The sequence below is a fragment of the Vanellus vanellus genome (genome assembly GCF_965231255.1).
Source record: "Vanellus vanellus genome assembly, chromosome: 6".
In the NCBI taxonomy this organism is placed as follows: domain Eukaryota; kingdom Metazoa; phylum Chordata; class Aves; order Charadriiformes; family Charadriidae; genus Vanellus; species Vanellus vanellus.
In genome coordinates this window covers 26,148,582-26,173,737 of record NC_138911.1, presented here as the reverse complement: position 1 = coordinate 26,173,737, position 25,156 = coordinate 26,148,582, and the positions used below count along the sequence as shown (strand labels likewise).

Below are 25,156 nucleotides of genomic sequence, written 5' to 3'. Positions count from 1 at the left end.
CAGCAACGAGCCCCTGCGGCTGCTGTTCCTCACCTTCCCCAACCAAGTCACGGGGTCTGACACCACCACTTGCAGCCTGTCCTTCAGCAGCCAGAAATCAGACCTTTTTTAAAGTCTCCTAAATTCAGCCTCAATTCCTGAGCAAAGCCGGCAGGGACCAGCCACACCGCCACACAGGGGAGAGTTACAGACACAAGAACAGCTGCCACATGTTACATTTGAGTATGTGCCATGCAGAAACCATCACAGAAAACAAGATGCATTGCAACCTATAGGCTTACTCATGCCCACTCTTAACTAATGTGATTCCTCTTCCCGTTCCAGAAGGAAAAAAACACCTCATGGGAAGAATTATAGCAGCTTCCGAGTTCCTCATGATCACATAGAACGAGGAATGTCACCAGTTCATTATTAGGGGCCTTGCTTAAGGCCACAGGGAGGTCACAGCTATACTCTTGCAATATTAATTATTGGCCTGGGACAGCTATATAGCAGCTTATTGGTTACGCACAAAACGCTTCCATGTGCTGAGCTACTGCAGAGGCTGGCGCCGTGGGTTTTGCTAGACAAACATTGCAGCTCCCAAGAAGTCCGAGTGCTGTTCTGATTTCTACTTCCAGCAGCAAACCTTTACCTCTGGAGATGAGCTGGGAGCCTGACCCAAGGAGCAGCAGCAGGTTTCTTGCTCTCTGAAGATCTGAGGACTTTCTTCCTGAAATGCTTTTTTAGATCAGGTTTATAAGCATCTAATGCCCCATCCTTTCCCCCAGACCTACCACACAAAGGAACTGAAGATTAGAAGGAAACAGGGAAAAGAGGGGGACAAGGGAAGAAGCAGCAGGAGAAGCTCCTTATGCTGTCTTCAACTTCCAGAGCTACTTAGGGCAGAAACCCGAGAAGCAAGCACAACCCATATACAGCAGTGGAAGACACACAACAAAATATCCAAATGCACGCTGCTCCAAGACATTGAAGGGAAAATTATCCCTAAAAATGCCAAGCATGCAGCACAAATCGTTTACGAGGAGAATACATTTGTAATTACAAGTTATTTTAGCTACCCCGCTGCCAGGAGTAACTAGGAGCAGAAGGAAGCGATCAGTGTCATCATCTTGTCCCCCAGGGACCAGGCAATGCTGCTGATACCACAGCACCCGGGCTGAGTTTTGTTGGTGGAACACCTCCCTCCAGTGGCCAAAGGCAAGTGATTACCACAGACCCAGGGCAGTTGGGGATCCAAGCTGGGGACAGGCAGAAGTCCTCATCTTCCCTCCTTTCTCCTTCCAGCTCCACATCAGGCTGAAGGAGAACCAGCAGCACCCTTCCCCGCCTAGCAGCCATCTGGTCAGGTTTGGCAGCTGTACCATGAAGTGTAGCCCTCTAAATCATGAAGTCCTGGGAAAGCATTGCCACTTGATTAAAGCACGGTGCTCTGGGAAACCAACCAGAAAGAGGGGAGATCCCATACGACCAAGAACCGAGCTCTCCTCAAGCACATCTCAGGACAGCCTAAAGGAACAAGTTGCATTCACAGATCAGGCAGATGATGGCACTCTACTGTGGGTCCAGGATCCATTTAAGGATCTCTCACTCTGCACTTGGCTGGTCAGGGCTGCTGAAGTCTTGACTTTAGACCAGTTGCCACCAGTGTTTGCTGGCAGCACTCCAGCACCTACTTCTCTGCAAATTTCACTCTGTTTCTTCAAACATGTATGAGTACTTCGGTCATGTACTTACTTCCTAAAGCAACAGCTCCAGAATCCATTAGCACACTAACGTAGGTCCTTCTAAGCACTGCCATTTCAAATGGCCAGAAATACCACCACAGAGCAGGACCTGAAGGAATTTGGAGATCCAGCTTATATCCACTTTTCAATTGCTTAACTAAGGGAAGGCTGAAGATTCACACAGTTGCTTTATTTACTTCTCAAGAGCTTTTCAAACGGTCAAGCCCAGTGTGCGGTGGCATAACCTACAAAAATAGCTACCACAGTTTTCTTCCTCCTCACAGTGGCAGGGCAGGGGCTGAGAAATCTTTTTTTAAAATAGCAACCTGGAGGCAGGAGCCTACTGAAGGTGAGTAGGAAGAGGGAAAAATGATAAAGCTAAGCTAGCAACTTATGCACTGTGAGCAAGCTTATGACTTCATATGGTGCAGACTGTACAGATTTGAAGTGACATTTTCAAATAAAGGGATCACTTAGGTTAGGAGATGGCAGGTAATTTCAACAGCACTACCACTCAGTCAGCTTGCCTTAGGACAGACATATTCATAAAACGAGGCAAAATTTACCCTAGAATATAGCCTAGGAAAATTGTCACCTCCTTCTGTTGGGCAGTGTCTTCACAGTCCGTGTTGATCCCACACACGGGCGTCAGAACAGCTTTTGACAGGCCCTTTGCTACCTTAAACAAACAAGGTGTCAGATGAGGAAAGACTGAGGGACTTGGGTCTTTTTAGTCTAGAGAAAAGAAGACTGAGGGGGGGATCTTATTAGTGCTTATAAATACTTAAAGGGAAGGTGCCAGGGGGATGGGAACAGTCTTTGTTCAGTGGTGCCCAGTGATAGGACAAGAGGTAACGGGCACAAACCTGAATATAGGAAGTTCCATCTTAATATGAGGAGGAACTTCTTTACTTTGAGGGTGGCAGAGCACTGGAACAGGCTGCCCAGAGAGGTTGTTGGAGTCTCCCATTCTGGAGACATTCAAAACCCACCTGGATGCTGTCCTGTGTAACTTCCTGTTAGGTGACCCTGCTCTGGCAGGGGGGGGTTGGACTAGATGATCTCCAGAGGTCCCTTCCAACCCTGACCATTCTGTGATTTGCATGTAAGCACAAGGAGGTAGAGAGGAAGCAAGGAGAAACCACTGCAATACACAAGGCATAGGCAGAGATATATTTTTTTAGCAAAGTCTTTATTACAGAAATATTCACCCTCTAGACTTTTATATCTGTACATGCATATCTTCCAGTAGGAAGATGTTGCTAAAAACAGACCAAAAAAAAAAAAAAAACCAAAAAAGAAACCCAGCATGGGCTCCTTTTTACTTGCTGCTTGGCATTGGCATTTGTAACTGAACAAGAATCTTACAAATAAGAACACATTAGAGAATAGACTTTGTGCTACAAAAGCTAGCAAGCTTTACTGCTAAGAAGGGTGCCTTCTGCTATAGCAAAGGTCAGCTTGAAGGATCTGTGCAGGAGGGGGCAGGTGTCTCAAAATAGCAAAGCCTTATCAGACCTCCATAAAAACCAAGTACCCAGTCATATCTACTCTCCCCAATCACTGCTGTGTCCAGAGATAAGGACCAAGCAGGGACCCGCTGCTGGGGCCCTGATCCCCTGCACGAGCCCTTCTTCCCAGAAGGAAAATTTGAGTAGGTAGTGAAGCCATCCCTTTGAACTGCTACTAGGGTTATTCCTACCAACCCCACCCCTGACAAGAGACAGTCCTGGGACCACCTCTGTAAGGCAAAGGCTCTCTCACCACATGCCTTGTATTGGGTCTCAGGCAAGGACCACCCACTTCTCTCTCATACAGCCTCCTGTGCTCAGGGCAATTGCACACATGTGCAGCTGCTGGAAATCTGTTGTGCCCAAGCCACCTCTAAAACTGAGGATTTGCGCCTAGCTCCCTTATTTAAGGAGCTGGGGCAGTTTTTCCACGTACATTTCCTACTTTCTTCTGCTCTAAACCACTCCTTGCTGCTGGCCACTGGCTGAATAGAGAGAACAGCCAGCCATTAAGTACAGAAACCACCCAGCCTGCACGACTGCAGAACCAGCTACTTAACTGCTGCAGTGCTTACACTCGAGACAGAGCTCACGATACAGCCATGGCTCCAGACCACAGTGGAGTCAGAAGACCGGACAACTGAAATAAAAGCAACTTCTCCTTGCATCCAAACTACAGAACCTAAAGCGGGCACTGGTAGCAGTGATACCTCCAATACGCAACGTCAGCAGGCCAGTCAGATCCCTCCATATTCATAATGAAAACCCACAGCTAACAAACTTTGTGTTCATAAAAGGGGCAGGGGAAGAATCAAATTAATTGTAACCTCTATAAAAGTTGGCAACCCGAGAACGCAACCAGCAGAGCCTGGCTGGGGCTGGGTCCACACAACGCAGCAGTCCCTGAAGTGCCTCCAAGCTGACAGGAGCCAGCAAAGCAGCGCTAGGGGGAGAAGAAAAGGTAAAGAGGCAAGTGGGGGAAACATGTAAGTGTCAAATCCGGAACCCAAGGAACCCATTCCAGAAGCAGTTGAGCACCACCACTGCAATTTGCCAGGCTCCACTAGGAACAGGTAGGCTTGGCTCCCTCCCAATGACTTCTCACCAGGCTCGAAGGGAAGAGCTCCACTGAAGGCAAGGCATAGCTGACTCCAGGAGCAGGAGAAGCAAGTATGAGGGTAGCGCTTGATATCTCAGATGAGAGCCTAGGTTGGAAGATGCATAGTAGGAGCCGAATCAGGTATAGGAGAAGGCCTATAAAGCACGACTAGTTACCACAAGTCAGTGAAGTAGGTGAAGCTACCAAAGCACTGGAATCTCAACAGCAATCCTGGCTCACACTACAGATATGGGACTTCTGGGGGTAAGGGGAAAGGTGTGTGGGAGAACAAGGGGAGAGAGGAGTTATTGTACATTAGGCCCAGTAGGTTGTAGAATGGAAATATGAATAGTATTGTTTAACATGGAGCAGGCAGCAAAAGCATTGTCCCCTCAGGTTAATCGGTGTCTCATGTGAGACGAGACAGTTAGGTTCTGCTTCTTGAAGTAGAAATAATCCAGAGGCAGGATGCAGGTGGCCCAAGGGCCCTATTGCCAGAAGATCAGGCTGTATTGCAGCTCTAACAGTTCTTAGCAGAGTGGTATCAGAAATGGGATGTCACAGGAATAATGGTCAATGGTTGGACAGTCTGGGTACGAGGCAGGAATGTTCTGTTCGCTTCTTTCTCTGTGGTGCCGTAGCTCTGGAGTTAGCCAACTCAAGACTTGGGCACTTTGGTGTAGTCTTCACTGTGTATATTCTTACAGAGCGAAATGGACAGTATCATCCCCAGCAGCTGGAAGAAGTAATGAAGAATGGGAACAAAATCAGCAACCAGAGAGACAATAAGGTGTGAAGAAAGGGTGGTACAGGGGAGCAGAATACAGAAGTCTCCTTTTAATGACACTACACAGGTGAATAGTTTGTCCCCCATGCAAGGAAAATGCAATAAAAAAATGCAATTAGGATGACAAAAATATTTACTCCAAAAAGAGGTGCCTTCATCTGGAATCTATGTTATAGGATTTTTAAGGCAACAAGTGGGATCTTACAGTGGGATGTTGCTTGTCTCATTCTTCCTGGTTATACATGCAGTAAATTGCCAAGCATCAAACACAGCAGCAGGAACCACAAGTAGACAGGGCTTTGTTCAATTTTTAACCCAGCCAACAAAAGCAGCAGTTCAAAGCTCCAGGTAGACAAAACCAAGAGCTAGAGATGCACTGCCATTAAACCAGGTGTCTATTACTTGAGAAAAACAGGTTTGCCTTCAAAAGAGTCTGCACGGTCAGAGAGTTCATGTCAGGGAGTGACTTACCTCTATAACAGCAACACCAGTGCAGACCCCAAGAATAATACCAAGGTTGTCCTTCAACCACTTCTCTACACCATCCATGCATCCCTATGGAGAAAAGACGGTCACAAGGGAAAGAAATACAATTCTAAGCATGTGTTACGGATTTTCAGTCTTGACATCTCCTTGTGCATGCAGAGATTATCCCAGATACATGCTATACCAAGTTTCACAGTAGCTTTAGCGGAAAAGGGCAGGATCCCTGTCCCCACTTGCCCCAATTTCCACAGGTACTTCAAGCAATACTGACGTGAAAAAAGTGCCCTAAATAATTCCCAGGGGAACAAAGACAAGGCGACTTCAGTGGAAGCTTCATGGGGCCTAGATATACCCACTCACCTGCTCATGAACAGGCCAGTCAGCGTACGTTGCAGTGGTGTTGACAGGGACATCCAGATTACAGAAACCGTTTTCTACCTCAAAGTTGTTGGAGCTATTGGAGCAGGAGCAGGGATACATAGTCATGCTTTTGTTGATAAGAATCTCATTATTTTCCCAGTCCTTTGCTCCAGTCAAGCCACAGCAGGCAATCTAATAAGCAGAGAGAGATCGTCATGGTCTTATACTTTGCACTGGTAACATACTGCACGTGAAAACAAACAGGCAGTGGAGGTAGAAGTACACAGGAGCTCTCCACGTAACAGCAGTCAGGCCATACACTTTGCATGAATTAGTTACATTAGAACATCCCCCCGATTACCAGATGATAACCTATGGATAGGGCCATGCAGAAGACAGGGGCATTATTTCCTACCAAAGAATCACTCTGCTAGCAAGACAAGAGTTAAAGGGCCACTTCTAGCAGACTTTGAGCATAGTAGGCTATAATATACACAGTCAATCCATAAAGATCTAGCACACCAGTCGTGCTAGAATACGAATCCTTCACAAGCCTTACTGCCTGAGGCCTAGATACTCAGACTTCAGCAGGCCATGCAGATTGACAACAGTCCTACACAGTGTAATTTTTATTAGTTTTTGCAGACTCAGTACTGGCAAACCTCATCTTATCTCCAGGTGACAATGCTAAACAGAAGTAAAAGTGCAAAACAGATGCTGCTCATGGGTCAGCTAGAGGAGGGCAGTTATCCTGTGTGACGCGTTGGAGATTTTTTTCTCAGTCCCTTCAGTTTATCGTCAGCAGATCGATTTGGCAAGGGAGAAGCAAGGCAGGCAAAACATTAATGTGTTGACAAGACATCACCTGTATTCAAAGACATCTCAAAAGGATTTCTAGCTAGCCTTCCACTAGCAGTTTCATTTCCATAGGTTTAAATGCTAAGACTTTATTTTTCTTTGAGTAACACACATTTTTTGAGCAGACGTGAAGCAGAAACTTTTCGTTTTCTGGTTCGCAATTGCAAGGTACCACTGATCTTAGCTGTGGCCGTCGGGGGACACCAGCAGCCACCGCACGATGGCGTCGACATGCTGCCAAGCCCCAGCGAGTCACGACGAGTTTGCACCCGCCTGGCTGCAGTTGGGACTGGCTGGAAGACGGGATGAGGAAAATTTTCCATCCAAAGAAACATTTACATTCCTCTACAGCCACGTGATAAAACTGCAGTTGCTGGAGGGGAAAGCACATCGGCAAGTCCAGCAAAGATTAAGATCTTATCTTAAGCAAGGATCCCAGTGTTTGCACGGCGGTATGGGGCAGAAAGGCTATCAAACTTGAGGCGGAAGTTTAGGGAAAATCCCCCTCTGCTCGCAAAGGAAAAATAGTGTTTCAGTCTGACGTAATAGATATGAGAGCAGAGGTACAAACAGCTGAACACCCACACCAGGATGAGCATTTGGTTTCCAAACAAACGTTGAAGAACCAGCCACCGGAAGGAACTACCTCTGCCTCACAGAGATTTGGACTTTAACTCCAAGACTCGTCTACAGAACACCCACCCCCTTTCAAATGCTAAATCTAGAGTATGAGAGTAATTAGACTCCTAACACCCAACTTCAAGCAGGATTGTTTCTCCACAGTAGACTCAGCCTTTTCTTGAGGCCACTAGCAAGGAGATGCAACTACAGTGATAAAACAGAAATAAATCATTCTCCCTCCAAGGAGGAGAAATAATGCAGGTCAGTGTTTTGCAGACCAAAGAGGAGACAAGAAAAACGCTATTACTTGTACTTACTACACATGCTGGGCATGTACTTAACCACAACAGCCAGCCATCTCTCAAGCTTGTGGTTTGGCAGTAAACATGACTCCAATGTGCCTGAACACTGACCTAGTTGCTCAAGCGCTGACCCTGATGCTAAAACAGAAACCATGGGCAGTTGGTTGGCTTCCAAGAACACTTCACTTGCAGAAGAGCCACCACAATAAGCAAGCAACATGCACCAAGTAGTAAGGCAGGCGGCGCTGCTGACTTGCCTAGCAATAAGCTAGGGACTTTACTTGCTACAAAAATAGTATGCGCTGTGGCTTTCACACTAGTATTCCGGAGGCCCTGCAAACAAAAAGAAGTACTGGGGTGCCATTTGAGACGCCAGATAAATCAGGCTACGCGGCCAATACTAGCTAGTCCTAACAGCCAGCATGCAGGAATGGTTCAGGGTCTTCCCTAGTAATCGGCAAGCAAGACAGTTTTCTGGTACGCAGACACCAAACCTTACAGGCAATTTTGTAGATCAGCCAGATGAATGTGCTTCAGTATTGCCGCTTGCAATGCCTGTTTCCCTGTCCTCAGCCTAGTTTTAAAGGCCATTTGCTGCACTGACAAATAGCATCATCTGCCTCCTGCTGCCCCCCGTGACACACCTGTGTTTGCACATAGTCCCACGCATCTTGTAAGTTCCTCTCATCATCATTCAAAGGGTCATAATTTTCAATCAGACTTCCAACTATGCGGGACAATTCTTCTTTCAGCTGGCAAGGAAAAAAAAAGCAGGAGAGTTAGATTAGTCAATGCCTTGCAGTCTTTTCTTTGGGGCCTCGGGCATGTAACACATCTCCCTATCAACTGTGTGAGTGCTGCTGTGGATCCACCTCCCCCCCAGTAGAAAAAAAACATGGTCTCATCTTCATTATGGGTGTGAAAACATTTTGCTTTGCTCTAGCTCCAGTGAATGAGGTTAAAGCAAAGACAAAAACTGCAGCTAGAGATTACAAGCACTGCAAAAAAAGTGGAATGGGTAGTAGCTTCTGGTTAGCGCGTTCAATGCTGCTGCTATGTAAGAGGAAAGTAATTCTAGAGAAAAAGAGTTAATTCTAGGTCCTCATTTCTTCCACCAATCAGTTTCTTCTCAAGCTTATTAAGCAGACAGGAGATTGCTGCTCAGGTTCCTCAGAAGTTGAGGCTTGGAATAAATTCCTTTGCTTATCGAATACAGCATTATGCTTGTTACACTGTTGATGGGAAGCACAATTGATGCATAAAGAAGTCTGGACATCAGACCAAGCAATCATGCATCCCCTTAAGACCAGAATAGAAAGGCAAATAAATTTAACTCACAAGAAAGCGAAGTTGTGAACTCCTGGGCAAATAAGTGTTATAATGTATGGAGGACAAGTGGAGATCTAACACAGAAAAACGGGATGCTTGATGGCCACAAAACAACCAACCAACCCACCCTGTAGGCTCCAGTGGTCCAAAGTCAGAGAACAGAAACAGTCTTAGTATGCATCAGGAAAAGCCTTCCAGAAGAGGCAGGAAAACAGTAAAACAATTGTACAAAGCACAAATGATCTCTTTTCAGAAATGTTATATGCAGCTTCGGTCACTCAACAAAAGCTAACTGCAAAAAGTAACAAGTACAGATAAGGTGATATATACAGCCTCAGTCTTGAGGGGAAGGCAAGACAGCAGCTTTGCTATGCAATGCAACTGCCAAAGCACCGGTACTTTCCAGCAAGTCCTTGCCCAGGTAGAGAAGGGCTACAAACATGATGAGCAATAAGGAAACAGAACTGGGTACAGTTACCTTGGTAAGACACAGGCTGAACAACTGCTGCTTGCCCCAGGTGAGACAGAGTGAAAGATAAACGCAAGCTGAAGGATAACATTGCCTTAAGTACTCATAGGTAACACATTGCTAATCTTGCACTGCAAGCGAGACTCTGGTCCAGAATCTCAGTCACTGCAGTTCATCTCCACCACTCAGGGAAGGTATGAGTCACTCTGCTCCTATATGCAGCTGGGTTTTTCTGACATACAGCTGTGGAAACTTCCCTTTTTCACAAGGCCTTGATCTGCCTCTCCCCAGACTCCTAAAACTGCTCCTTCTATATTAAGACAGGAAGTACTACAACTATCTAAACTCCTTATTAACAGTCTTATCACAAAGCTCAGGTGTATCAAATCATCCCTTTACCCCCATTCCTTATCCAGAGATATCTACACTTTTCAGTTTGATGAGATGTGCAAGCTACCACCCAGCAGACTCCTTCACCTTTTTCCTCCCACCTCCTTCTGAAGCTCTTCATGAAGCTTGTACATGAGGACAACTGTTATTGCTGACAGCCCCAGGTCCCAAGAGATTGGAGAGTAGTGTCATTAGACTGCTTGAGGGATAGGATAGAGTTACACCAGCCTGAGGACCAGGATGCTCCTATCCCATATATTACTTTTTTGTCTGTGGTGCGATAGCATATTTCAGATCAGCGGAAATGGTTTTTCCCTTTTGTTCTACTGTTAAGCATTGCAAATCACCATGGCAAACCCAGGGACACCCACCAAGAGGAAATAGTGCTTACTGTTAGATACAAGCTTCTCTACATCAGCAACTCTTCTTCCTAGGAAAACTGCAGCTCAGCTCACTGGGATCAGCTATGTCAGACCAGACAGATGGGAGCTGCATGATCTTTCTCCTCATCATGTCTAGCTCGTCCCCTTTTAATTACTTTGCTTCCTCTTTTCCTTCCCTTCAAATCAAGGCAACCTGACCTGGTTCTCACTAATGAGATTGGCCTCGGCTGCTGCCATAAGCCTTATCAGTTACTGAACCTCCGAGTTCCCACCCTCACACTGCTCCTCCACATGCAGAGGGAGGGGAGGAGAGCTGGGTTTGTTGTCCTACCCTGGGCCCATCTAGCCCCTTACTTATTAGACAAGACGGAGCCTAGTGTCACTTCTGCAAGAATCCCGAGTAGTGCCTCTGTTCTCCATCCCAGGACCCCACTACAAGCAAAGACAGGGCCTGAACTAGATGTCCCCAATCACAGCTGCATAGGGAAGCTGTATCTCTGCTCTTCCTCTACTCTTACACAAGAATGGGTAAGAAGCCTTATAAACAGCTCTGGTTTGAATAACTGAAACGTTTCGGTTTAAGAAAAACTCAGGCATTCTTAGGTGTTTCAGACAGTAATTGGAGAAAGGGGGAATATGACACAAACAATAGCACAGCTCTGGGAAGCACACACAGAGGCAGCTTGTTCACAGTTTTAACCTGTAGAGCAGCCCAAAGGGGAACCACAGGCACCTGCAGCTGACCACCCTTCCGCACTCAGCAGAGGAAAACTGAAAGAGCAACAAACTAAAAAGGCATTGAACACTTAGGCAGGCTTTCAACATCCTCGCCATTTTCACTCATTTAAGGTCTGTCAGGACTCAGTGCTGTGTGGAGCACGATCGCTCCAAGGAATGGCTATCCTTGCTTTCTGGGCTCCTACTGCTTCCCAGCTCTAGCCAGCCCTGTGTCAGAAGGGACAACCCTGCCACCCCACAGCAGGGGCATTCAAAGCCTATGCACCAACATCCATTGCCATAAAGCAGCACGGCTGTGAGTCTCCCCTTCACACAGGCTTACAGAAGGGGGAGCTGAGGAAAGCTGAATACCAGAGGCAAGAGCATAGGTCTTTGATTCCAGTCCCAATCACAGAGTGAATCATGCAGTCTTCTTCCGCTGTCAGACACCTTTGGTCATCTATCCTGTCCCTCTGTCCGAGACTCAAGCTAGATCCTTCCCCCAGAACTTATTAGCATCTAGCCTGCATACAAAAATAGGCTCAGAAAAACGGAAGGGGGCTCTCATCCCCAAATCACTTCAGATTCTGAAACTGATGCACAGTCCATAACCCCAGGCAAGTTACTTCTCGAAATCACACAGGCCTGTTTGCCACAAACAATAGCTAGCAAGTAGGGCAATTCCCAAAAGACCACTGCTCTCCTTCACTCAAGGCACTTAGAGCCAAGCTGCAGAGAACTGTGTGATGTAGGCCAAGAGAGACCTTGCCCAGGCTCTCACATGTTCAGGGGCTTGTGATGCGCTACATGTGGGTGAGTAGCAACATTCAGCTCACATAGAATAATGACATTTGCAATATTTTTGACATTACTGTTTTGTAGTCCCTAAAAAAAAAACCTGGCACACAGTTCCAGTCGCCACCAGATGTAGGGAAATGGATGTTGCATCAACATCCTCCTGGTACTACTGGGCAATTCCAGTCTGAAGGGGCATTCCTCTAGTAATGCCCATGAGGGAGGCAAAGCAACAGCCTTCCTGTCACAGTCAGCCTTTTACAGTAACACTAACTCTATTTCAGCATATGTTCATATGTCAGGGCTAGGGAAGCATTTTGACACTGAAAAGGAAGAGATATTCAAACAAACAAAAAACCCCCATCAAGTGAATCTGTTCAGTAGCTGCTAATCAAGAAAAGGGCAGGTAGAGAGGAGTACAATAATCGGACCTACTCTCCCTGCAGTGCAGAAATATATACATCAGTTGCAAGAAGTGGAGGAGCAAGTATCACCTTGCTACATTCTGGATCCAAGATCCTTTCCTCCACTCCTGTTATTCCTTGTTTTATATGTAACTGAGTTCCTGAAGTCAGAAAGAAATAAACACGGAGAACACAATAGACAGCTAGGGACTGGATCTTGAACCGTTTTCAGTTTGCTTCACTGTGCTCCGAGTTGCCCTGGGATGACATACATCAAGTGAAGCAGAGCGACACACAGCACCACTGAAGCGCAGCCACAAACCAATGTGTTTTAGCCAAGACCTTCCTGAATCAGTTTTTCTTAGTGCTCTAGGCAGGTGCTTCGGAGGATCGGTGAAATAGAAGGGCTCTAGAAGAGATTTTCCCTAAGTTTTGTTCACTGAGGACTGAGCAGCAGCATCTGTTCAAAGCCCAGCTTCCCCTACCATTCTGCTGGGTCCATCCAAGTGATGATCACAGCCACGCCAGCTCCAAGAATAACCCTCAGAACTTTTCTTCTCTCCCTGGTCTGACTAAGGTTCAAACGAAGAGCTACAGTTCAAAAGCTGGAGTTTTCTAAAGCAGAGTGACAGCTGGAAGAGAAATACCAAAGGAGGTACGGAATTTCATGGTTCAAAAAGCCACATTTCCCCATCTTAGGGGAATGCCCATCCCCACACCTCCTCCTCTGCATTAGTCAGAGCTGTTACGATGACAATCAGCAGCTTGTTTAAAGCTGTAACTTTACACAGCAGCTAGCCAATGTTTCAGTTTCTCCTTCAGCTCCAGCCAGCCCAGAGAGCAAGCTACATTCACACATTTGGCAAGGAACCCAGCCAACAGCTGCTCAGTCGCCACAGCCACTTGTTCAAAGCTCATATCAGCTACACTGGGGGCAGGCACCGTCCCCCTGCCCTCAAACTTCACCACCAAGCCCCATCCATAACTTCCTCAACCACCTGCTTTCTGTAACCACCCAGCAGGAGGGGTGGCTTCGGAGAAGCAAGCACAGCCGTGCAGTGGTACAGATATACAGTCATGTGGCAAAGGACACGGTTACCCACAACTGGCACCAGAAACCTGCATACCAGGGCAGAAGCCAGCAGGGACCCTACAGGTATAACTTGATCCCACTGCGTAAACGTGGCTCCCAGTTTAGCTGTCAAACAGCTGGAGGCCTGACCAGGCACTGCCCCGGCCAGGGATCCTATAGCCAGGACGGGCTGTTGCAATGCACTTAAGTAGCTCAAATGTTATTCCCAAGCCTATTGGAGCTCTAGAAGCATGCACTGTGAAACTGTATTCCTGACAAAAGATATCCACTTCAAAATGTTAAATAATTTGGCTTTAAGCTCAAACTGTAGTACAGGAACTGTCCGATACTCAGGTTTGCTCCTGGGGAAAGAGGACAGCTCTTCCAAGGAGAGTTTTACATACAGATGCAGAAGGGCTGAAAGGACAGAACAAGATGACACAACGAGGGAGGCCAGTCAGAAAAGCAATCACTCGGGCTGGTAACACCTGAAGGCACCAGTGATGGCAACACAGTACTATTATATTACATGCCCAAATAGTAGTCTGCAGCAGGATCAAGAGGAGGTGTGGTCAAAAGCTTTTCAGGAATTTCTTTTTACTGTTCCAAATACCCAAAAATAAAGCCTGCACACCAAGCAGAGCTTCATAATCCTTGAGAAAGTAGCACTGCTGAGGCTGGCAGATAGAGAAGCAGCAAACTGTACAGCAAAGCTGCTGAGCCGGGGTAGAGGAAAGGAGAAGGCAGTTCTTCCTGCTAATGGTATAGTCCAGTTTGGAAGAAAGAATTTGCATGTGTCTCCTGTTTCCCCAAACCAAGACCAAGGAAAACACGCACAGTAAGAAACACTTACTGTTTCTTTCTGGAAGTAGATGACCAGTCCAGCAGCAACTTGAGTTATGAGGATTACCATCAGGCAGGTGAAGTACTGGAAACAAAAGAGAACAGATGACCACTATCAGCCTTTAGAAAGGTCTGTAACATAATAGCACAAGTAAGATTACATATACAGGAGAAGTTACAACATTGAACCAACACCTTTGCCGGCAGACAAGCTCTGCTATCAGCAGTGGTCTCCCCAGTAAAAGGCTTAAGTACAAGTATCTATATCAGACCAGTGCAATTCAGCACTTCTCCCATCAGGCCAACAGGAATACTTCAGGAGGGAGAGGGTTTACAAGCATCCTCCGCACGTGTCATTCCAGCTGGGACTCCCTCTTCCACCTCCAGCTGCATTTCCAGTCCACTCTGACCTCAATCAGCTGGACTCTGCATACCCTAAGCCTCCACAGCAAGAAAAGTCAATTTTGCAAACGATATTACTATTATTAAAGCCAATTACCTTTAAAAAATGCTATTTAATTTGTTTGAGGATCTAAATTTAAAAGCAGTTTGCTGGTGAATCTTAAGGAAAGTCTGACATCTGAGGTTACTTTTAAATGCTGGCAGCTACTACCACTACATTAGGAGATGTTCCTAATGCCAGGACACACAATGTGGCCATATTTGCTTTCCTATACATATGTGCTCTGAATAAGCAAGAATCAAGTAGCAGGCTGAGGTGTATGAAGGTAGTGTTATCTCATCCATCACAGCCAGAAAATTTCCTATAGATGAACCGTTTGAAGCAAGGTCCTGACATACATGATGTTCCTGGTTGAGTCTTTCTCAACTCTTTCACTTTCCAAAGAAGCTGAACTCTGCAGCACAGCAGAACACTGTCACTTTTCCTCTTCTCTCACTGCCCTTGATACTTGTCCTTGTACTATTGAGAGCACTGTGTCAACTGGTAAGTCGGTGGGGGGGACGGACAAGGTACAGGGTCACCTGGGACATCTCTCCTCAGTTGGCAGTCCTCAACCCACTGTTTGCAGGAAGTGTCAGTGACATCCTCTCTCATTTCACAGTTATTAGCTCATCATCGGTAATGTCTAAGGAACAACTGCTGCAGCCTGCTGACTGCTGGAGAATTGTGAATAAATTAAGAACTGGATCTAAACTGACGTAGCAGAAGTGCCATCCCCAGGAGACCTAAGCCCCAGCTACCATCCAACAGATATTTTGCAGGAGAGATATTAAAGGGTGGATCTAAAACATAGCGTGAATTCTCTCACCAGACCCAAGAGACATCGGATTTCATTGACTGCTCCAAGACAGCCCAGGAACCCCATCAGCATGGTTAGAGCCCCAACACCAATGAGGATGTATGCACCAGTCTTCAGGGAGGGAGATGACATCTCTGTAGGGGCCAGGAGAGGGAACAAAATTAGCTACTGACAAAAACAACATCTGCCTTCACCATTTAGAACCCATCTCCATATCTACTTATAAGTCTGTTGGTTTCTACAAAGGGACTGCATAGAGACATGATGAACATGGGGACAGAAGGCTGCTTCTGGGTGTCCTCTCATGAAGGAAGACTTTCAAAGCCAACAGGCAGGTCTCCATTATCCTAGAGCCTGGAAGACTCAAGGTCACTCCATACAAATGAACCTTGTGTGGAGAAAGTTAGCTACTTATTGGATTTTTAATTCCCTCATGAATGCATTCTAAGTGAGAGTAAGATAAAGTACGTTATACTCCACAACTACTCCCTATTTGCTTCAGCTCCTTTCACTATCTTCAGGGGAGCTTTTTTCCAAGTCACAGAGTGGTAGGGGTTGGAAGGGACCTTCAGAGATCTAGTCCAATCCCCATGCCAAAGCAGGTTGACCTACAGCAGGTTGGACAGGAATGCATCCAAGTGGGTTTTGAACATCTCCAGAGAAGGAGACTCTACAACATCTCTGGGTAGCCTGTTACAGTGCTTTGTCACCCTCAATGGAAAGAAGTTTTTCTTCATGTTCAGATGTAATTTCCTGTGTTCCAGTTTGTGCCTGTTGCCTCTTGTCCTGTCACTGGGCACCACTGAGAAGAGTCTGGCCCCATCCTCGACACCTGCCCTTCAGATATTTATAAGCATTGATGAAATCCCCTCTCAGTCTTCTCTTCTCCAGGCTAAACAGAACCAGGTCTCTCAGCCTTTCCTCGTAAGAGAGGTGCTCCAGTCCCTTGATCAACTTTGTAGCCCTCCACTGGACTCTTGCCAGTAGTTCCTTGTCTTTCTTGACCTGGGGAGCCCAGAACTGGATACAGTACTCCAGATGTAGCCTCACCAGGGCAGAGTAGAGGGGAAGGATAACCTTTTTGGTTTGGTTTTTCACTTTAATGCACTACTCCTTGTTCCAGCCATTCTGTTTTTACTTATCCACTTGCAGTCAACAGTGGGACACACAAACTCCATGGAGGGAAACATGATGCAGGAACTTGAGCACAGGTGATGCGACAGGTCACTTGACAAGTCAGTGGTGAATCGCTTGTGGCCAGGCACTGCAGGCTGCTGCAGCACCTGTGCATGACCCCCTGCAAATAGATACTATTCCAGGATGAAAACAAATTATCATGCCCAAATCAGCTACTTTTACGTATCCTCCTAGCTATTCCCTGCTATCGTGTCTGGAATAACTGTACTCTTGAATGGTCAACAGTTTTTCATGCTAGTGCTGTCAGTCCTCTCCCTTCAACATTTAGTACTGCAAGAAACAAGCTCTTACACTTGGGTTGGTCACAGGACTATTTCTTCCAGAACAGGATTAGAGGGAGCAGCATTACAGCATGAAAGTTGAAGAGATTCCATGTAGAAATAGTAACCGGAAACCTCATTGATCATTAAGAGACATTCTTAAACCCACGAGCTCCATAGTGTAGGGGAATTCTGGATGTCCAGTGATTAATGAAAATAATGTTCCTAGAGCCAAGCATTTAATTTCCTAGGCAGAAGTCCCAGGAGGCAAACCTCCTCTGAGATCCTCCTGAAACAGGTTAGGAGACAGTAACCCAACCCCAACTAATACTCTCCCCACTAACTCATATCTCCCCCCACTTCTGACACCTGGTGCAAGCCACCAGCTTCCAAAATTTTCCCTACAACATGCCAAACAGAGGAAAAAGATCAGTTATCAAAAAATGAACCAGAGCTGTTTGCCGCACAGGTCACTTCAGACACTTCAGCCTCGATTCAGTTCCAGGCCAGACTCTCCCCAGCTGGACACATGCCACAGCACCAGGATGCTGCTCCTCCTTCCTCACCACTCCAGGGACTCTTGCTGTGCGGGTTAGGTGCCGATACCGCATTTACTGAAGTAGCAGCCTTACAGGAGCGGCCTTCACAAGGCTACACCATTCCCTCTCCCAAAAATCTGCTCAGCCACCATACAAGCGTTCAAGCACCCGGGGTGCAGCACCTCCAGTGCTAGAAAGCAGTCACTTAGTCAACTCATTAGAAGAAAGAAAAAGGTATTTCCAACTCAAAAGCCCTTCGGAGAAGTGACAGCGGCAGGGGGAGAGGAGCCGTGCTTGCACTTCTCATCCGCAATAGGTCTTGTCTTGCAAGAGAAGGCTCTGCTGGCAAGAGGGCTGCTGCTCTGTCTGCTGTCACTCCGTGTTTTCCCCAGCGCTGGGCAGGGGGCCAAGCAAGCACAACAGGCTCCTTTGGCAGCGGCTGGAGTGCCCCGCTGTGCCGGGCTCCCTCCCCGGTGCCTGGGTTACTAAAGCAGAGGGAAAGAGAGGCAAGGCATGGGAAAGGAAGCGAGGGGGCAGGGAGAAAGAGCTGATGCTGGAAATCTCCAGGAAGGAAGCTAAATCCTTAAACGCTCTGTTAGCAGCGATTCTGGGTAAAATGGGAAGCAGCGGAGCGAAGCTCAGGGACTTCGTACCTCCAAAAGTGGCAGTAACACCCACCAGCCTGGGGGAACAGCTGCTGGGCCCGCTGGTACCAAACACACCTCAGACCACAAGGGGTAATGGCAAATAGCCAGGCTCCGATAAGCTCCTTTTTGGCTGCCTGTATTAAAAGCGCGTTCCTGCTTATGCCCCCACTTTATTAACTGACACCCTTTGTTGTGCTTTCTGCCCTTCCAGTACTGCAGTCACAAGCCAGATGCCACAGCACAACAATCAGAGCAATCAGCGGTATCTGTGTGTATGCCATTACTGGGGGCATTATCTCCACCCAGCCCCTTCCAAAGCCAGGCCAGAGTGTTCAGCAGGACTTGGGAGGTAAAGCCCTTTGCAGGATCAATGTAGCTGGGAACAGGGTGATGAATGCCATTACTGTTCGTTCCCTGGGGCTGCAAGGAGTGCGCAGCATTGCCAGAGTCAGCAGCGCTGGAGGTGGTAGCAATGGGCAAACAGACCTGCCAAGCAGAAAAGTTGTTTGAAGCCCCTCTCTAGGAGAAAGCACAAAGGAAGCTGAGCTTGTGAGAGATGGAGCCGAGCTACTCATTTGGTGAGAGTCCGCTTACAGCCCTGTGAAGCCCAGGGACTGCTAAGCCAGCTCAGTTTTTTGGTTGTTGCAGAAAGCAGACCCTCTGTTAAAACTAAAGTCGATACTCTTGGCTGACTTAAAGGGGAAGGAAATTAGCGCCTCGCATGCGCAGTGACAGAAAACACCTCTGATGGCCAGGCTGAGCCTCATGAAGCGTATATAATCGAGTATGTTTTAGAAGTCAGAGCACTAAAGACTCCACAAGCCCACACCTTCTGTCCCCCCTCAGATCTACATCCCCCTGCTGCTTAGGAACAAACATACTGGCTACTTTCAATGTACACGAAGCATCAATAAAACCAAGTATTTTCTTTCTTTAAAACAGTCAAATTGAAATAGATCATTACAGCAAGCAGCGGGAGTATAGGGGATTTGCATAGAAAAACTACATTAAGGCACTGGGGGCAATTGGGCACAATGGTAATAGGGAAGCTGTTGTGGAAACACAAAGCATGCAGTGAAAATAGGGTGAAACACTAGTCCCTATATTTAAGGTGAAATATTTGGATTGTTGGCAATAGTCTTATTCAGTCTGACCCTGGTGTTGCAATCCACAAGACTAGGAGGAATGCTGTGTCTCCAGGGCTGCTCCCTTTCACCCTATTCCTGATAGAGTCCCATCTTGCTGTACACCATTTTACCGCTCAGGTAAACGTGCACAAAAGCATCGCCATCCCTAGACTACACCATGGTCAAGCACAGCCCCAGACTAGAGTCAACTCAGAAGGAGAAAGAAGATTAAGAAACATGATCTTACGTAGAACCGCAATGAAACTGGTTTTGTCAGCCAGAATCCATATTCCAAAACCCAGGATCACAGCACCCAGGATCTGAAAGAGTAAACACACAAAGGCTTATTAGTTTAGACAAATAAGAGGAGGCAGTCACCATTCTCCATGCTTACAGAGTAAAAACAACCATTCTTTTTCTGTTCTCACCCATCTCCTCCATGGTACTCCTCCCAAAGTAAACAGGATTAGCATGACTCCAGGAAGAGCGCCTCAACCAACTGCACAGGAGCCCCAGGTTCTGCTTGGCAGTTCTTCACATTGTGTTTTAGTAGTACATGACATTGTATAGGAGGACCATTCAAAACGGTCTGAGGAAGAGACACCCTGCCACTAGAACCTTGTGAGAAGCAAAAGGTAAGTGCACTGCTTCCTCAAAGAACCGTGGAAGGACAAACACATCTAGCATATGATTTTAAAGATTTATTTTGAATAGAGAAATCCCTGACCCTATGGGACCAGGCTAGGAGCCAGCTGCCAAAGGATTAGATATCTGGCAGCTGGAACCTTCCCAGGAAGGAAATCTTCAGCTTGTCAGGCTCTGTTATAACATTACGGCTTCAACCCTCAAATGAAAAAAACAGCAGCATTCCCTTTGCATGCAGGTTCCCTTGAGTGAAGTGCTTTGCCCCTTCTAAAGTCAAGCTTAGGCATTTTGGCTTGGCTACTACTCTGTGCCAGAACACCCCAGTCCCTCAAGCCAACACATCTTACCACCAGCAAAGTCAAGCGTTATGAAACGCTAGCCACGGTCTCTGCCTTGCTGACCACAGTGTCTTATCTAAGGGAAGGACTAGTAGAGCAATATATCCCTGTGAGGACTCCGCTGAATCCAGATATTGAATTGAGAAGGCAACGGACATACAACATTGGGGGGGGGGGGGGGGAGGGGGGGAAAGCACACAGCATACTCTGTTTTAGCTTCCAGGTGTGACCATGTTTTATACTACACTGTGAGGTGTTTGCATGTAGATGTCTCCAGCTCCCAAATTAGGATGACAGCACCATTATATCCATAACAATGTAACTCTGCTGAGAAGCCTGTAAGTCTGCAGGTTTGATAAGAAGCTGAAACTTGTGCCACTCAGTCAACTAGAAGTGGCAAAGGCTGGAAACCACTTGTTGCGTAAAGATCTAAAATAGACTTTAAAGACACAAGGGAAGCACAAGGAATGCAAGTGAGATGCTTCCAGAGGACATGAACTGCAAGCATCAATTCTTACACCAGCAGGATTTCAAGACAAGATGAAGTGAAATACTAAATAAACCAACAGGGGCGAAGAGAGATTGCAACTCTGTGCTTCATTAGAGGATGTTCTGGTATTGGGGAGACGAGGGAAATGTCAAACCACCATCTGAAGCAAGCTGGCAGAGAGGGTTGTATGGACAGGCATTGGCTCCACATTTTGAAAGTTTACACTATGCTTCAGCTCCTCATACAAAGAAGCTTTTCTGAGCAAAGATAAAGCAACAGTCTGAAATAAGCTGCTTGCAAGCTCTCCTGGCTTGGCAGAGGGCACAATGTGCAGTTAGCTCTGGGGATAGGATTAGAAAGTCACCAAGCAAGTTCCCATCTATGAAGATGGATGAAGAAGACTGACTCTGCTGCAGAAAGCGTGTAGCTGCTGTACCCCAGAAAAAAAAAAAAAAAAAAAAAAAAAGATTAAAGATAAAAAGACAAGATGGCAGTAACAAGAATTCCGCCTTGCCTTATGTCCCAACATGCTGCACCGCAGCACTCCATCTGCTGATCAAAGTAGAAAGGCCCCTTGAACATGCAACAGCTGTGGCGCCTAAAAAATTCCTCTCAAACTTGGTATTGCCAAGAACTGCTGAATTTACAGTTTGAGACAGGCTCACATTTAAACCATAGTCTTAATAAAATATTTGTCTTAACAAAGATGCAAACCCGGCTGTATGTGACATCTTTCTTGGCTCACTGACCCCGAAATGTCACCTAAGTTTTGCTGTTGCTGACAAAACACAGAACGGCTGCTGAGCCGAGTTCCTGGGAAGTTATTTGTTATGAGGTGCTCAGACTATCCAAGGTCTGTTTTCACTCTGATCTTTGCTCTAGTCCACAACTTGTGTGTTTGCCAGGAGCTGCTGTGAAAAACACTAAAAGGGGAAGGCAGGGAGAAAGTAAGCCACAGGGACAAAAGACTGTCCTATTATCAACTGTATATTTACCTCCTAGCAGGATAGTATCTCTGCTCAGCATCTTCGGGAGTTTGCATATCATAGCAAGGCTGCTTCTGCTACTGGCTTGGCCTCAGACCCTCCAGAGAAGAAATCACGTCTGCCTTCCATAGAGTTTTATTCCTCTGCTCCACTACTTTAAACTCCCGAAGTGGTGGGCAGATGTCTCCCATCCACCCTGGGAGTCAAGATTTCACCCCAATTTCAGCAAGATCTCCTTCTGCACCCAAGCCAGAAGGATGGAGCTCCCTCAAGGCACAGCCAGCAGTTTCCCACAGCAGAGCACAGTGAAGCAGGGCATGGAAGAACTACGCTGTGATGATGCTCACTCACCTCTCTGGAAAGAGCAGCTGGGGGTCCCCAGCTTCCTCCCCAGCACTGCTCTCCTTCACACTTAAGACTGCAAGAGGTAACATTGAGCCTGACACAGGGGGCCAACAGACAGGCTCTTAAACTCCAGGCTTTGTTTTAGGTAATAGCCTTCTGTTCCATTTACAGAGGGGTTAGAAGTAGGACAGACAGTTATATATTCTAAACAAATAGCTTCCAGAGACTGTTGAACTTGTCTCACAGAACTGTTTTCCCTTTAAGGAGAAGCATATGCTGTGGCCCAGGTCTGCAACCCCAGAAGGAAGAGATGTGTTAAGTTTTGATCAGAGAAACTAAGCTTATACTCCAAGCTTATGTTTTTGCTATCTTTTGTAGCAAGTAGGCAAGCAGTCCAAATAACCTTCTTCCCTTTAATCAAAGCAGGTCAAACCCTTCCCTGAAGTAAGGCTCCAAGACTGCAAAATACCTCCAAGTCCCTGAACTACTTCAGCTATAGCAAGGGACCTTCTAAAAGACCTCGAGCTGTAGAGAAGTGCTATTTCAATGACTAACTTCTAAAAGAGTCGCTAAGATGCCTCTAAAGGTTTAATTCATCAGCTCCAAGCAAGGCTGGAAAACACACTTGAGACAGCAAAGACTGGGCTGCACAGGGTGCAATCACAGAGGCTCAGCTCAAGGTCCAGAGCAGACACAGAGCTCCATCACCAGCGTTAACGTTCACATTTGTGCAAGCACTCTCCTCAACAAAACTCAGCAGCTCTGGGATAGCAGCATGAGGTATGCAAGACCTGTCCATGCTGGGAGCTCACAGCAACTCAAAAGAAGCAGTTTTTCTGCTGATTAATATTGATCTGCCACATTGTATAAACTCAAGAATACCTCCCCCATTCAACCTTGAACTGTAACGGAAAAAGCTTCTCATGTCAACTACTTCCTATGACAGCGAGAGAGTAATGGATACCACCTTCCTCAACATCTGGCACACGCAAAAAACCTGCCGTTGGTCAAGACAGAAGCACACTCAAAATTTTCACTCTAGAGAAGTATCAGGCTCCCCTCCAGAATACAGCAGCTTCAAAGGGGAAGACAGTGCCTATGCTGCATGGCCGGCTTAGGAAAGAGCTTATTAAAGCAGTTTCCCCCTTCGGTCAGCACAGACCTCCTCATATCCCACCTTAAAACTCTTCATCTCCAGGCCCAGCTCAGTGCATCAGCTCAGCTTTCCCCAAATGGGAGAAGAAACGGCTGGCTGCTACACCAGAGGAGTTGGTTTGGAGCAGGGTGGGCACAGGACAGAGAACATCTGCTTCTCATCACTTGCAACCCAGACAGGAGTGCTCAAGCTTCCCCAGGACCCACAGAGGGATTCAGTGCCTGCCATCCTCCCAGTCTTGCAAAATACAGGAAGATGCTTTTCAGTGCAGATGTGGGTCAGCCCGACAAAGGAGTTCGACTCTGCCTCCTGACAGCGCCACTATCCCCGCAGGCTGACTGCAACCATGCCTGGCTCAGCAGAGAGGGGAGAGAGCAGCACTGTGGAACAGAGATGCCCCAATGGCCATTGGTAGCACCCAGCAAAACCAGCGGCAGTGTTGTAAGGCATTGTAGTATTTCAGGCTGTCATCTTTCCCCTCTCCTCCCAGACTAGGCTGGCTTTCTTGAAGAGAACTTTCTCTATACAGAGGTTAGCTAATGAACTTGGACCCAGGCTCGGGAATAAAGGAAGACTAGACAGTGCCTGGGTACTGGGCTTCAGCAAGACTTAAACACTGCTCTAACAAATGCAGCTCTGCTTCCCAGGGTAGACTGGTTAAGTTGTATGCTTCTGAAAAAGTCCACCTCCTCAAGAGAGGAGATAGCCTAGATGTTAATATATCTATCTTCAGAGGAATCCTGTGCTAGTAGGAGGACAAGCCTGGACTCAGCTGGACTTTTTCCTGCCCTTAAAGTGGACCAAATCATACTCAGAAATCTAGCGGCACTTGAAAAACCTCTCCTCTCCATCTCAAGGGTCTTCCCCATGGATGCTTTGAGCACCCCCGACTTTCAGTCCTTAGACCAGAGCTAACTACTCTTAGGATGGAAGCAAAACACAGAAAGAGCCAGCAGAGTAAGCCAAGGGAAACTAGATCCAGATGTGCCTCAAGTTCAAGCCCGCGTGTCAGCAGCACAGCACAGCCATGCAGGAAGCAAGAGTGAAGCTGTGTGCAGGGACAGAGACCAGAAAGCAGTGCTCACCTTACCATGCTCCATTTCCCTCCCTGCCCTCCCAGCCTGGCCCTTCCTTCCCCTTACACACTGCACGAAAGGTAACGATATCAGACAGGCTATTTTCTTGCTAATACGTGGAAAGCTGAAACCTTATGCTTCCCCACTACACCATCCCACTGCAGGCGGGCAGCATCAACAGTACCATCACTGTCCACATGACACACAATATCTAAGCTTCACAAAAGGATGCATGCAAGAAGGTGCATGGTGCTCCCAGACCCACTCTGATCCAGAAGGAGCTCATCTTTTGCTAAGCCTCACACAAAATTACTGCATCCAGTGGGCTGCCTCATTTCCCCAGGCAAGCCTGCCCCAGTCTCCCCCACCTCTCAACTCCATTTCAAATAGGGGACTTGGACTAATTCATCTTGTTAAAAAAACAAAACCAGCCGTTGGGACTCAAACAAAATTAGAGTTGTTCTTTGAAGCTTGCCTGGCCTATTTAGGAGGGTACTGCCATTACGTGGCAGGTTTTGCAGCTTTGCTGCTCAGGGGCAGCTCAGCTGCTGCTCCAGATGTGGCAGAGAAAGTAGTTACAACTACTCTCCTTCCAGAAAGGACCCAAAACTCCCGTTTTCCCCTCCCACTGCAGGAAGGGAGCTGTGTGCATTGGAGACAGCAGGTGAGTACTGGGAGCAGAGCTGCTCGACATAACCAGGAGCTGCACAGCAGCTCTGATGTCCCTCAGCTTCAGGGATTCCCTCCCTCCTTCCAAAACTCTGGCCATTTTATTTAATGAATACACTGGGCAAACATCCAGAAAAAACACTTTTCGAGCTAATTTTAGTCCAGGTCTTCCTTTCTACTCTGCAGATGCCCATGATACTTACAAGGAACAGGAGATTGAAGAGGAAGAGGAAGTACTTGGTGACTTTTAAGCAGCCAGACCCCAT

General features: G+C 46.9%; 1 protein-coding gene across 1 annotated transcript; it reads right to left on the bottom strand.

The window, feature by feature from the left end:
- Positions 1–4,779: 4,779 nt before the first annotated feature.
- Positions 4,780–25,156, bottom strand: CD82 (CD82 molecule; the record flags this gene model as incomplete). Its single annotated transcript, XM_082485125.1, has 8 exons — positions 4,780–5,073; positions 5,596–5,679; positions 5,971–6,162; positions 8,396–8,503; positions 14,164–14,238; positions 15,425–15,549; positions 19,433–19,505; positions 25,094–25,156. The coding sequence occupies 8 exons, from the start codon at positions 25,154–25,156 to the stop codon at positions 4,996–4,998; spliced, it is 798 nt and encodes a 265-aa protein (XP_082341251.1). The 3' UTR covers positions 4,780–4,995.